The sequence below is a fragment of the Myotis myotis genome, unplaced genomic scaffold (assembly GCF_014108235.1).
Source record: "Myotis myotis isolate mMyoMyo1 unplaced genomic scaffold, mMyoMyo1.p scaffold_m19_p_2, whole genome shotgun sequence".
In the NCBI taxonomy this organism is placed as follows: Eukaryota; Metazoa; Chordata; class Mammalia; order Chiroptera; family Vespertilionidae; genus Myotis; species Myotis myotis.
The window spans coordinates 136,815,694-136,829,419 of record NW_023416324.1 but is presented as its reverse complement, the minus strand read 5'-3'; the positions used below and the strand labels follow the sequence as shown (position 1 = coordinate 136,829,419).

Below are 13,726 nucleotides of genomic sequence, written 5' to 3'. Positions count from 1 at the left end.
TCATCCTAAAAGAAGAATAGAATACTCTCAGGATTCTATAATAATTCGCATACTATAAAATAAGAACATTTAATTAACATACTAGTTAGTACATTAACAATGACAAACACAACCAAAACCATAAATTAAATATACAACTTTGCTTGCCAAAAATTAGATGATATTCTTCCATTAACTTACAATATTCTTCCATTAACTTCTATAACATACTGTTATAGAAATTAACATAATTGGTATTAATGTTATAATTATTAACATTATATACTAGCATTATTATAATTTTTAACATTATAATAATGATTAACATTAATTTATGAACCCAAACATTATAATTCATACTCTCTGCTGCTTGAATAAAAGATAATATATGAAATATTAGTGAAAGCTTATATGGAGTCATAAATTAATTATTGCTAATTTGCGATAGGAAAAAAATGTTTCTGGGGTCAATGTCTATTTTATGGCTAACCCTACAGGCACGGTGGAAACAAATGGCTCATTAGTTTTCATCCTGTGCCCCGCTGTCAGCGGTAATGGGCCAGGGAAATGACTCATGTGGGTGGTTGCTCTGGGCAAGGCATAGGGAAATGGAAAACACTTCCATCTGTGTCACTGGGATGACCTGTCGCGGTGAGATTTGATTTACCACTATTGTTCAGGGTAAAATATGTATCATATACTGTGGAAGGCTAGTAGGCCATGCGTGCCTTCACTATACTTCCTCAGAGCCGTTCTCCAAAATTTTCTACCCTTAAAAAAAAACCCACCAAAGTATTTTGATTTGATGCTGTGCAAGTACTTTACATGGTCATTACCTGATTTGATCCTTCTAAACCTTCTGGGTGGGAGATATCACCCAGGTCCCACAGAGGAGGAAACCCAAGGCAAGCGGAGGCTAAGCAGATGCCCAAGGACTCACAGCTAGAAGTGGTGGGATTCAGATCCACATGTGCCTGGCTCCTAAGCCGATCTCTTAAGTCCTAAGTGGGATAGTACAGAATACTATCTTCCTCTTGTCTTTTTCAGTTTTCTCTTATTCCTTATAATGACTCTAAGTGACTTCAGCCCTAGAGTCCTATACTCTGTCTTAGGGTGTTTTAAAGGGCCACCACTGTGTGAGGGCCACCTGGTCAGGACAGGCTTGCATGTATCATCCAGCCATGCCACTGGTGTGTGGGACTCAGGATAATGTAATACAAGGCTGATGGCAGATACCACCATGCACATGCCATATCTACCAGCCATGGGCTGCTGAACTGGAGAGCTAGGAGAGAATCCAAAATTCTGCAGCATTACTTTATGAATAAGACCACAGATATAAACTGGTTTCTTTTCTAAGTAAGGGAGCAATCAGCAGAAACCAGCCATTTCCTATCACTTTCTGTAAAGGTAGAGACAGAGCATCATATTGTTACAATTCTTAAATGTAAATACTCAAATCAATAAAGTGTCAGCTGATAAGCTGGGCTTCAGCTAGCCTGTAAAACACATAAAAGCTAGTGGTAGATGAAACCATTGGCAAATTCCTGTGAAAGCAGCCATGGGGCTCAGGGAAAGAGCACTGAACTGAGGACAAGAGACTGCACTCCAGTTCTGGCCTTGCCTCCACCTCGCGGTGGTTTGCACACGAGCTAGGCAGCAGTGTGAGCACAGAGGCTGCAGACCAGTGAACTTCTGTTTCCCTGAATCAGAGGAGAGCAGGCAAAGGCCGAAGGGAGCTGAGAGGAAATGGGAGGGAAAGGAAGAGGCCAGTAAGAGAGATACTGCAGAGAAAGAATTCTCAGGAACTGGTACACCATCGGCCACTTTGGCCCAGGCTGTGATCTGAATTCCTTTTCCCTCAGTCAGGATTAATCCACAGATTTTCTAAAGTGCAGGGTTGTGTTCGGAAACACCAACACTGTAGTTTCATTCACTATGAGCTCCCGATAGCCAAATGGGAGCTCTCCAAAATTTTCTGGATTTACACCATTCACCTCTTAGGAATTTATTGTCAGAAATAAAGTAATGATTCAGGTATTTTTAACCATGGTAACAAAAAACTTGCAAAGAAACATCGTAAACTGGACATCAATTTCCAAATGTATCAGAGACTCTATTTCTTATAACCATAAAGGCATGGTGTTTATGGATAATTGCTCTCCTCATCCTTGTCTCCAAATGTTAGCACCTAGCTAAAAGGTCAGGGGTGATGAGCCAGCAGACTGGAAGATTTAGCCACAGCCCAAACACATTCCTTAAATGTAAATACACAAATCAAAAAAGGAATCTGGGTTTTGCTTGTCAAGCAAACTCCATTTGGGGGCAGTGAAGTGCACCTCATCAGGATGTAGAAAAAGGAGTCTGGGGTTCAAGTATGGAACATATCTGCCAAACTACATGTGCCAAGGTGGTTTCCAAATTACACTTCACCTAGCACTTAGTGGGCCTTCAATAAATGTTGGTTGAATGAAATAATAGCTACACAACTCAGCAGCTTTCTTCTGTAGGGAGAAAGTTGAGAGACTGTCTAGCACAGGGTTGGAAAACATTTTGTCAAGGGTCAGATAGTAAATATTGTCAGCTTTGTGGGCCATATGTCTCTGTCATAACTATTCAATTATGCCAGAGAAAGCAAGCTATGTTTCAATAACTCTTTTTTTAAAAAAATATATTTTATTGATTTTTTACAGAGAGGAAGGGAGAGTTAGAAACATCGATGAGAGAGAAACATCGGTCAGCTGCCTCCTGCACATCTCCCACTGGGGATGTGCCCCTTGACCAGAATCGAACCTGGGACCTTTCAGTCCGCAGGCCGATGCTCTATCCACTGAGCCAAACCGGTTTCGGCAATGTTTCAATAACTCTTTATTTACAAAAGTAAACAGTGAGTTGAATTTGGCCTGTGGGGCTCTAGTTTATGAGATCTAATGCATGCTTGTTGCATCTCTGAAGTTGGTTATAATATGTAGAACACATAAGTTAGGCTGAGGCACAGCTCTAAAAGCCATGAAAAAAGAGATGCAGAGATGGTGACCTACCTAAAACTTCAACCTCTTATAGGCTGCTTTCTAATTTGGAGGTGGAAAAATATTTATGCATATAGGTATGGAATGTACCTAAAGCAGGATAAATATCTGTAACAGTAAAATAAGATACTTATTTTACTTGGCTCAAGGTGGCCTAAAGATTCTTGCAGTTTATGCAATCATAGTGAAATTATTATAGAGGCCCAGATAGCCAAAGGTTGATAGTTTTGAGGCCTTAGAATCTTGCTTCTTTAGTCTTCCAAGGCACAACCTTAAGAGATGTGAGACCATGAAGAATATGTCCTATAAATCCTTAAACACTTCATTTATCAACTGATTTTATCTATATATATAAAGAGCCAGGGTCCATAATGTCCTCAACAACCAAGGCTCCACCGAACACTGGAAGTCAGTGCTGGGTTGCCATGGTGACCCAGCACTGATTGCAGCTGGTGCTGGTGCAACAACCCAGCACTAACTGCCAAGGGGGCTGCAGATCAGGCTCGGAGAGAGGCCTGCAGAGAGAGAGGCAGGGTCTGATCCATAGCCTCTGTGGCAGTTGTTGATCAGCCGTTGCCTCTCTCTTTCTCTCTGGGCTTCGCCAGCAGCGGCACCTCTGTTTCTCTTTGGGCCTCTGGGGGGGGGTGGGGGGTGGCTGCTGATCAACCCTGCCTCTTTGATCAGGCCCAGAGATAGGCCCAGAGACACTGACTGGCATAGAAACTGACCAATCAGAACCAAATCTGGATGAAGTGCCAGGAGCCAATGGCTGCCTAGGAGGCGGAGCTTTTGATGCTGACTGGCATAGAAACCAACCAATCAGAACTTAATCTGGGTGAACTACGAAGGCAGAACCTAAGGTGGGGGCTGAGGAGGGGTTTTAAGGGCAGCAGCTGTGTGGTGTAAGGTGTAAGAAAGCGGTTCAATTTTTTAATGACCGGTTTGGCAGCATAGTGCATATGGCTGGCTATCAGTCCAGATATAGGGATTATGTTTTTTTGTCTGCCAAGAGCATCTCCTTCTGCTGAAAAAGGCTTTCCTCCCTACCCCCCCCCCCCATTTAAGAAATCCTATCTTATATAATGTATCTATACTAATAAAAGGGTAATATGCTAATTAGACCAGGTCAACTGGCCATCTTCTGGATGTCTGACTTCCTTCTGGACAAAGACATGGTGGTGGGGGCCAAGGCAGAGGTAGCTAGGGGCGATCAGGCAGGAAGGCAGAGGCAGTTAGGGGTGATCAAGCAGGCAGGCAGGTGAGCCGTTAGAAGCCAGCAGTCCCAGATTGGGCCTAAACTGGCGGTCAGACATCCCCCAAGGGGTCTCCGATTGGAGAGGTTGCAGGCTGGGCTGACAAAACCTCCTACTCTCCAACCCGCCCCCCATTTCATTCACTGGGCCACTAGTTTTATTATAGAGTATCTGGATTGAAAACTTCAGCAAGGAAAACTATAGAAAAATGTATGTGAGATGGATAATAAAGATATATATTCTGGACAAGATGTGAAAGTTGGATAAGGAAGAAGTTGACACAGAAAAACTTCCATTAAGACTCAATGGATGTTAGAAGTGAATGTGGATGAGAAAGTGGGACTGGGTCAGAGAAGAAAATAAACTTAATGTGAATACCTGCATTTCTGAAAACAAATCAGATCAAAACTATGCAGAATCAAAGAAAGGTAAACTCATGTAAACCTATAATCTGGAGAGAATATATTTTAAACATTCTTTTTCTTACCAATTTTTTATTCCCTAGGGCAAATAGTTTGAGAGCTGTTAAACTTTCCTTTCATAAGATGATAAATAATGTCATCTGTGATCCCCAGTTTTTATACTGCATACTTCTTTTCTTGACTTAGTGCATTGGCTACATATGCCATGACTATTTCCAAAAGAAATGATAAAAATAGAAGCCCTTGCTTGTGTTCTTGATGATAGGAGAAAAATATTTTGACTTTCACTATTAAGTATAATTTTAACTGTAGATTTTTCACATATGCCCTTTATCAGTGAGGAAAATTTTTTTCAAGTCCTAGTTTTCTGAGAGTTTTCATCATGAATAAATTTTGAAGTTTGTCTAATGGTGGTTTTTTGTATTTATTGAGATGGTCATATCATTTTTCTCCTTTGCTCTGTTAATGTAAGAAAATTACACTAATTTGTTTGAATGTTGAGCCAACCTTGTATTCCTGAGGTAAATGTCATTTGGTTGTTATGTGTTATTGTAGTTGACATGGAAATGTACCACCCAGATATTAGAGGTTGACCTTGGATGCTATCTGCTGATCTCACTCCCTGCAGGTGGGTAGCAAGTGTTTTCCCAAAGGGAAATCCCAATAGACAGACATTAGAACACAGAATAGGTGCAACACAATTTGGTTGAGGATGGAGGTGAAGCAAGGATAAGGGAAAGAGTGAGCTCAGCTTTGTCTGCCTATGCCCACCAGCTCCTTTCTACCAGCAACCAGCTAATTAGATTGAAAAAGCCCTGACAAGAGATTATGTAAGGCTAAGTTACACGAGTTATTACTACATAGTTGAGTTCATCTACACAAGAGGGTAATATATGTCAGTTTGTGTTATAAGGGGCTCTGCAAAAATGTTTATATTGTTGATAAACTAAAATATAATGACTCTGTTTTCCCCTCTGAGGAACAATGAGCACTTTCCTAGTGAGAATCAATGCTTGATTGTACTGAGGGTTGAAGACTTTCAAGTTTGATCATAGCTAGTTGTTCTTTCATTTGCTTTGTTGACATAAGTGCTTTCTTTTATTTTTACTTAGACAAACTTGAGAGAATTACTTTGAATATTAAGAAGTTGGCTCTGTGTAGAGCCAGATTGTTCATGTCAAGCTGAGAAACTATGCATTGCCTAATCTCACTGTTGCGAAGAATAAAAGGAGCAGCTAAGCCCAAATAAGTATCAGAACTCTCTTACTTTTCATGAGTCAGGAACTTATAACAGTTGTCTCATTACTTGGTTTGCAGGGAAGTTAATTCCTACAACTTCAGACACTATAATAACCTGATACAAAAAAGACATTCTAAAACAAATCTAAATGATTTTTATACTGAATATCTCCCGGTATTATTTACATCTCTTTCTCCTTAGGAAACATCATGGGTTGATTAAATATATACCATTAAATAAATTCTCATTTTCATGCTTTTTTACATAAATAATCACAAATTTCGTACTATTTAAAAAATATTGCTCTAATCAGTTTTGTTCAGTAGTTAGAGCTTTGGTCTGCAGACTGAAGGGTCTTAGGTTTGATTACGGTCAAGGGCATGTACTTTGGTTGCAGGCTTGATCCCTGACCTTGGTCGGGGCACATGTGGGAGGCAACCAATCATTGTGTCTCCCTCACATCAATGTTTCTCTCTGTCTCTCCCACCCCTTACACTCTCTCTAAAAATCAATAGAGAAAACAACATATCCTCAGGTGAGAAGTAACAAATATATATATATCATACATATTAATAAATATATGTTACAAGGGAATGATGCCATACCATATTAAGTCATCAAAACTATCATTTGCACACTTAGTGAGTTGGGTGTTTAAATTTTTATCAGATCATTGTCTTAGTTATCTGTATGATGCCTACTCCTATAGATGTGACTAAATTAATGTCATTTAATTAAACAGGATAATTTATAAACATTAATATTACTATAACAAGGGCGATCAACTGCCAATTCCCCTTATTATTTAAATATTATAGTCAAGATTTCTAACAGATTTAGGTCTTTTAAAATTTATAATGGTATCTGTGAAATTATAAAGTTGAAAACCAAGTGATTTCAGTCTCAAAAACCAAGCCTGTGTATAGGACATGTTTTGAAATGAAGGAAAACAGCTATTTTGATATTTTAATTCAATAATTCATATTTAATCAGCATCTTTTGAAGAATCAAGCCCATGTATGTTAGCTAATTTAGTGACATGTGTTTAGAAAAAATAATAAATTCTCCTTTAATGTTTTTAGAGACATAGGATGTTTTGATTTTGGAATGCATTACAATTTTCAATTCCTTAAGCTAGGAACTTCCAAAACTAGTAAAAAAGAAATTGAAGTGAGAATTCAACAAAACTATAAAAATTGAATGAAAACACTTATAGTTTTGGCAGCATCAAAAGGAAATAAATTTGTGATCATTACCTGTTCCCATCTCATTTCCTTTGGGCATCCCATTGGGTTTGGGTCTAGTAGGTCTTGTAGTTGTCTTATTCAGAACTATAATAAAGTGGGAAAGAAACAGTTCAGACATTTTCTTATAATAATTTGTAGCCAAGGAAAACAAAACTTCCCAGAGAATTGTAAATTATTTAACCAAGCAATAAAAAAAGATGCCTTACCAAAAATTATTGTTTAGAATATAGAAACCACAATTCTGGTATAAAAATCATAAGCTTGTATTTGGAAATAGAAACCTGGGTTTGTACTCTAATGTGATTACTGGGTTTGAAAAAAATAACTGGCAAAGAAATTTATATTTCTAAATGGGAAATATCTTTCTTCATTTATAAGCACTAGATGCGTTCCAAAATGAACTGAAGAACAATCAGGACTACCTATGCCAGTGATGGCGAACCTATGACACGTGTGTCAGAGGTGACATGTGAGCTCATTTTTTGATTGGTTTTTCTTTGTTAAATGGCATTTAAATATATAAAATAAATATCAAAAATATAAGTCTTTGTTTTACTATGGTTGCAAATATCAAAAAATTTCTATATGTGACACAGCACCAGAGTTAAGTTAGGGTTTTTCAAAATGCTGACACGCCGAGCTCAAAACGTTCACCATCACCTACCTGTGCTAATGAAAAAACAAAACTGGGAGTGTATTTACTTGTCAAGGCCTTAATTCATAACTCATAAGTTCATGGTCCTTTTGCATGAGTCTCTAGGTACAGATACTCCTTGATAATCCTGGTACAAACCCATCATTGAACACAAAACTGTAATAAAACCATTACAATATCTTTCCTGCTCTGTTGACAGCCATAGCACTATCAAAACTTTAAGAGGTCACCTGCCTTATGCTTCACTTAGAAGATTCTTTAAAGAAAAGAACTAAATACACCATGGTTAAGAGAGTAACCACTGGACCCTGATTGCTTGACTCTGAATCTACTTCCTAGCTCTTCTTAGCTTCCTAGCTACTTCTTAGCTTCCTCACTCTACCTAATGGGACACAAGGCAAACACTCAGTCACTGTTAGCCATCACAGTAGGTCTTTGGGTTACGTCTGATGGAGATCTGTTCCTATGGTGCCACATAACGTGATTTTCCCCATAAGTCGGAACCCACCTACATAAGCACCTACGTCACTCACAGGGAGCACATACGAAGCAGTAATGAAGTGAAACAGTAAAAAAAAAATTTAAAGAAAAATAACAATTCCTGACCTTTACTTGTGGTAAATAAATAATAAAAAACATAAAGCACATATGTACACATGTCAAAATGACGGAACCTTTTTTTTATAAATAAATGGGAGATGGCGACGTAACCACGAAATGATGTACGTTGAATCCGACATAAGCCGAGGACTGCCTGTATTGCTACTATTCATTATTTTGTAGAAACACTTAGTATAACCATTTCTCAACAGCTATCATGATATAAAAGTTACATGGAGATATATTTGTTTATAAAAGACTTCTGTGCCTAATGCATTTAGGATTTGGAGGATTACTCTAAAACTTATAAACCAAAGAATAGAAAAAAATTATTTGTTCTTTCTTCCATGTGCCTGGAGAGATGCTAACCAAGAATATTAATTTATAAGCCAGTTTCATAATTTATAAATTCAAGAAGACTTTTAGAAACATAGTAGAAAAAGGGTAGAAAACACCAGTCTTTGGTCTAACTTGTACTTTAGCATAGAAGTTATTTACATGGCTCAAATCAACCCCTCCAGTTAACTCTTCCCTAATAAGCTCCAGTAAAGGAGATTATAGAACCTCTGAGAATTTAGTAAATTTAAAGTATTTTCTAATGTTTAATTATCACTTTATTTTTACTGTTTAAAACCTGAAAAATTATGTGCTTTTTTTTTTATCATCAGAAGGAATAAAGTAAAAATATTCTCCCAGAACAAGAGCCTTTTATACTGAAGAGATTATCTTTTCTTAAAAGATAAATACTATTTGACTTGTATGCATGCATATAAGTACAACCAATAGACACAAGACACTGGGGGGCGGGGGCGGTGAGGGCAAGTGCTAGGGGGTAGGGGAGGGCAGGAGGAGGTCAATGGGGGAAAAAATGAGATATATTTGTAATACTTTAAACAATAAAATAAAATAAAAAAGATTAATAATATTTGAAAGCAAGTAATATCTCACACAGAATGTTAATGCTACCTATAATTGTCATAGAAATTTGAAAAAGTGTGTGTGTGTGTGTGTGTGTGTGTGTGTGTGTGTGCATGTGTGATTTATGCACAAATACTATTTCAAAAATAATTTTATATTGATAAAGTTCTATAGTGGTCTCTGAAGCTGATCCTCCTTAAAAACCTCACTTAGGTCTTGTCAGTTCCAAGGATCCATCAATACCTCTCCACTTATCTGCAAGGATCAGAATTTCTGTATGTCCTTTATTTCAATTTAAGCATATAGCTCTTCTTTAGTGCATCTAGCTGTTTCGATACAGTTTATATCTTCTCAGATGTGCTGACTGTTTGGGTCATCAGAAAGGGAAACAACTTACCAGGTCTGAGGGGTGGTTTTTCTGGTATTTTGGGCCTCCCAGGAGTAGTGTACAATCTATGTGGTGCTGAAACAGAGCAAATGCTTCATGTTTAATACCCTACACTCCAAAGCCCACTAAATCGAGATTTGGCACCCTAGGGACCAACAGTTTGTACATTGTGCATGGAAGTAGAAAGAACACCCTGCAACCGCCAATTATGCATTACAGCACTGAAGCTAAAGGAAAATAAAACAAGTGAAAATACTCATGATTGGATATTAAAATGCACATTGTCAGAATGAGGTAGGTAATTTCTAATGTGTGTTACGGATGTCATCATTAGTCCACTTTTTCAAGGACATTTACTTTACCAGATGGTTGCTTAACATGGCAAACATAAAAGGCAGCCAAGCATTCGTCCATCCATCACCCATGTGTCCATCTATCCATCCACCCACATCACTCAATTAGGTAGTCACTGTGAAATGTTGTTTTGCCAAAAAAGACAAGTAATCTTAAAGGCAAAACATAAAATATTTTGAGGTAGGTAAGAAGACAAGAGTAAAAACATGTGATCTCTATCGAAATGTCTTGGCTCATGACCCCTGAGATGAATCAATGTTCACTTAGTGCCATCTATTACAGCGTCAGGATGAGAGAAGAGCTCAGGGGTCCTGCTCATCTATCCAGGGAGAGCAAGGAGCAGCAACTCAGACAAGCTCTGGGACCAACACATCAATTCGTCACTTCCTGTTCCTGTAATCCAGGGCCTGGCACAGTGAGGATTCCAACTGAAGACTTGTTGAAGAAATTAAAAATGGAGCGAGCACTGTACACAGGCAAATTCACAAGAAGCTCAGGTTGGTTGCTTCCTAAGATTTTAAAATATGCATTCATCCAGGAATTTGTCCGTTCTTCCCTTCCCTCCTCTGCCTTCTTGACATAGCACACTGCCTCCTAACTCCAACTTTCTTGGTAATACTTTAGCTGAGACCGGAGAAAATAAATTCTTTTTTCAAACTTGTAAGTAAATTACATTGCTTTTGTTCAGATCTTAAGGGGGTATTTATGTAACCATAAATTAGCTTGTTTTTGCCTAACAAGCTAAAAAACACCTGCAGAACAGATTATAATGTAGCTCATTTATAAGCTTCCAATGTGAAGACCGGTGAGCAGAGTTTTGCCATATTTCAGGCCAAAACCAGCAGACACACGCTGATATTCTCTGTGGATTCAGTGTGGGGCCTTCGAAGTGTAATAACTAGAGTGAACAGGGGCACCAGTGCTATAAAATATGAATTCTGACACATCCTAAAATGCGTGATGATGACTAGCCCATGTTTTTCTTTAATTTTTATGTGAGAATGATAGGATTATCTGTCAATTCTACATATTTCAAGTTTTCATATTAATTTCTTCTGTGTTAGATTGCTTTCTCTTAAAGAGCTACAATGGTCATGGTTCTTATTAGTCTCATTTTAGAAGAAATTTAAATTTAAAAACTTATAGTTAGACAGAAGAGACTTAGAGCAGAACACAAAAATAATCAGAACTATATTCATTATTTCAAAGTCACAGAGTTTTTTATTGTTCCACAGTCTCTACTTAAATCTAGAAAGAACTTTAATTAAAAAAAAGCCAAAATATAATTTTAAGTTTCGGTTGTGAGTTACTTGCACATCCCATGGCCTTGAGAAATCTACTCTAGGGTTTCAGTTTTAAAGTTAAAAAAAAAAAAAAAATGACAAAGGGGCTTTGTGACAATGTAACTACGTGAACATCATCTCCATGTAGTTTTTGGCGACCAGTAATAAAAATAACTTTAAAAGATGGCTTCATATCTGAATAGTTCTATAAAAATCCGTGTAAAATGAACTTTAAAACTAAACAAACAGGGATTATTGGAGAAACACTGTGAATGATACAGGGAGAGGGGAAGGAGTATATTCAACTTGCCCTGGGGGGTAAGTATGAGAGGCTGCAAGCAATAACATAATGAAAATGCTTCCCAAGAGATCAACCGAAGGACTTGTATACATGTATATAAGCCATACCAATGGACATGGACAACAGGGGGATGGGAGCATGAGTGTGTGTGGGGGGGGGTTGGGGGTTAATGGGGGGGATGAGGACACATTTGTAATACCTTAACTAATAATAAAAAAAAAAAGGAAAAAAAAAAGAAAAGAAAATGCTTCCCAAATGCGCCTGCCAAGTGGATTTCTCCCATGGGCTGCAATGAGAAAGGCAGAGCAGGAGTGTCTGAGTATTCAGGGTTGTAGCGTGCTTCAGGGAACTGTCTCAGCAGATAATGGAGCCAAGGGGCCACAGAGGAGGTGCTGGAGTTTCCTTGGAGCACTTGGGCCCCATGTTTGAGGGATTGGAGGGCACGCGTAGAGTGCAAAGTTCAAGAGGAGCTATTTCACCCCCACAGAATCTATATCCGAGTATTGTGTGCTGTCTTGTGCTCCTAATGCTTGATGTTTCAAATAAAACAGCACAGCACATCCAAAACAAAACAGTTGATTGGCCACCCCTTCGACAGAGCTCAGGCAGTGTTTATGAGGACTGGGCCAAAAGGTGCTCCTAGAGACACACATCTTGCTTTGACTAAAAGTTGTCCCTCTACTCCCAGGTAGGGCTATTGGGCTGGGCCAGGTTGTGGATGCTACTCTCATCCTTAGATGGGTTCTTTCCTAGGATGTCCCTTGTCACCTCATGGAAATGAATCTCTGGTGAGCCACTCTCAAGACCCTTGGCACAGTCTAGAAAAGTGTGACTCCCAGGCAATGCAGTTGAGACTTAAGCTAAGGATCCTCAGGATATAAGAAAATAATTAAAACATAGTATGTTATATCACTATGTTAAGACAATTCATATAATGATATCAAATCCTGGATATATATATATCCAATCAACTGTGAAACTTCTATCTAAGAAAACCACGTTTTAGAAGAAATTTGATAAAAATTCTACACACATTCATACTAGTAATACAATAATGATATTCTCATTAAAGTAATAAAATGCAAAAATAAAGAACAGCCCTATGATCTTTCATCCTCCATTCTGAAACCTATAAAGCTCTAAAAAGCTGAAAGCTTTCTCATTGTAACAGGACCTGTGCTGAATAGTCTTTATTTTTCCTTCTTAGTGTAAGTACATATATATTTTCCTGCAAAAAATTAATGTGCTTGATTATTAATTAAATTAATCCAGCTATCTTCCATTAAGCCAGACATTAAAGAAGTTTGCAAAAACATAAAAGAATAAACATTCAAAAATGAGGGTGGAGTATGGATGTAACATGATTAAACATCTATTACTAATGAGGATGTGGGAGGGCTGTCAGTATATTAGGCTTCTGTGTGGATTTATAAAAAAGTGAATAAGTAGAAAGGTGATTAAAGCAAATAATAAAATAATCATTTAAAACATAATAAAAATTAAACCAAATAAGTAAAAATAATTTAGAAAAATTACGAGAACTGTCCTATGCCATAGTGTTCAGTCACACTTATTGAATAAGTACATGTTACTCTATTTACTATAAAATATACACCATAAAATTAGACTTATTTTATTGTTATCATTTGCTCTTATTATTTCACATTTTTTTCATTAAGTTCCCCCACCCCAAAATTATAATAAACAAAATAATAAAATAAATTTGTCTTCTATCTCCTTAAAAATATTTGCTTTTGCTTTTTGGGCTTACTTCCATATGAAAGAGGCAGAGATGGGCAAAAGGGGCTCTTTGGGGGGAAAAGAAAGAAAGAACACACAAAAATACTGGAAATCCACAACGATTATAAGCCATATAGGACAAAAACATCCTTCTGAGCGCATGAAGATGAGATAGAAAATTGTGTAGCCGAGTTTAATTTCCAAAATATAGAAAAGAAGAAATTAAAAATGGACATTCCAGAGAAATGTTTCCTGGAAATTTAAATATTAAATCATCTCTAAAAACTGACATATCTTCTTACTAGTTTCCTTCCTTG

General features: G+C 37.6%; 1 protein-coding gene across 28 annotated transcripts in view; it reads right to left on the bottom strand.

The window, feature by feature from the left end:
• The window catches only part of LOC118675254 (ABI family member 3 binding protein), a 257,719-nt gene that overhangs the window by 45,551 nt on the left and 198,442 nt on the right, over positions 1 to 13,726 (bottom strand). For 26 of the 28 annotated variants that reach the window (XM_036347661.1, XM_036347632.1, XM_036347634.1 and 23 more), the window contains 2 exons: positions 9,741 to 9,806; positions 7,180 to 7,254 (listed from right to left, as the gene is read on the bottom strand). In XM_036347661.1, the coding sequence (XP_036203554.1) occupies positions 7,180 to 7,254; positions 9,741 to 9,806 (141 nt within the window). The remainder of the gene's footprint in view (positions 1 to 7,179; positions 7,255 to 9,740; positions 9,807 to 13,726) is intronic. The other 2 variants (XM_036347642.1, XM_036347643.1) reach the window with 1 other exon arrangement.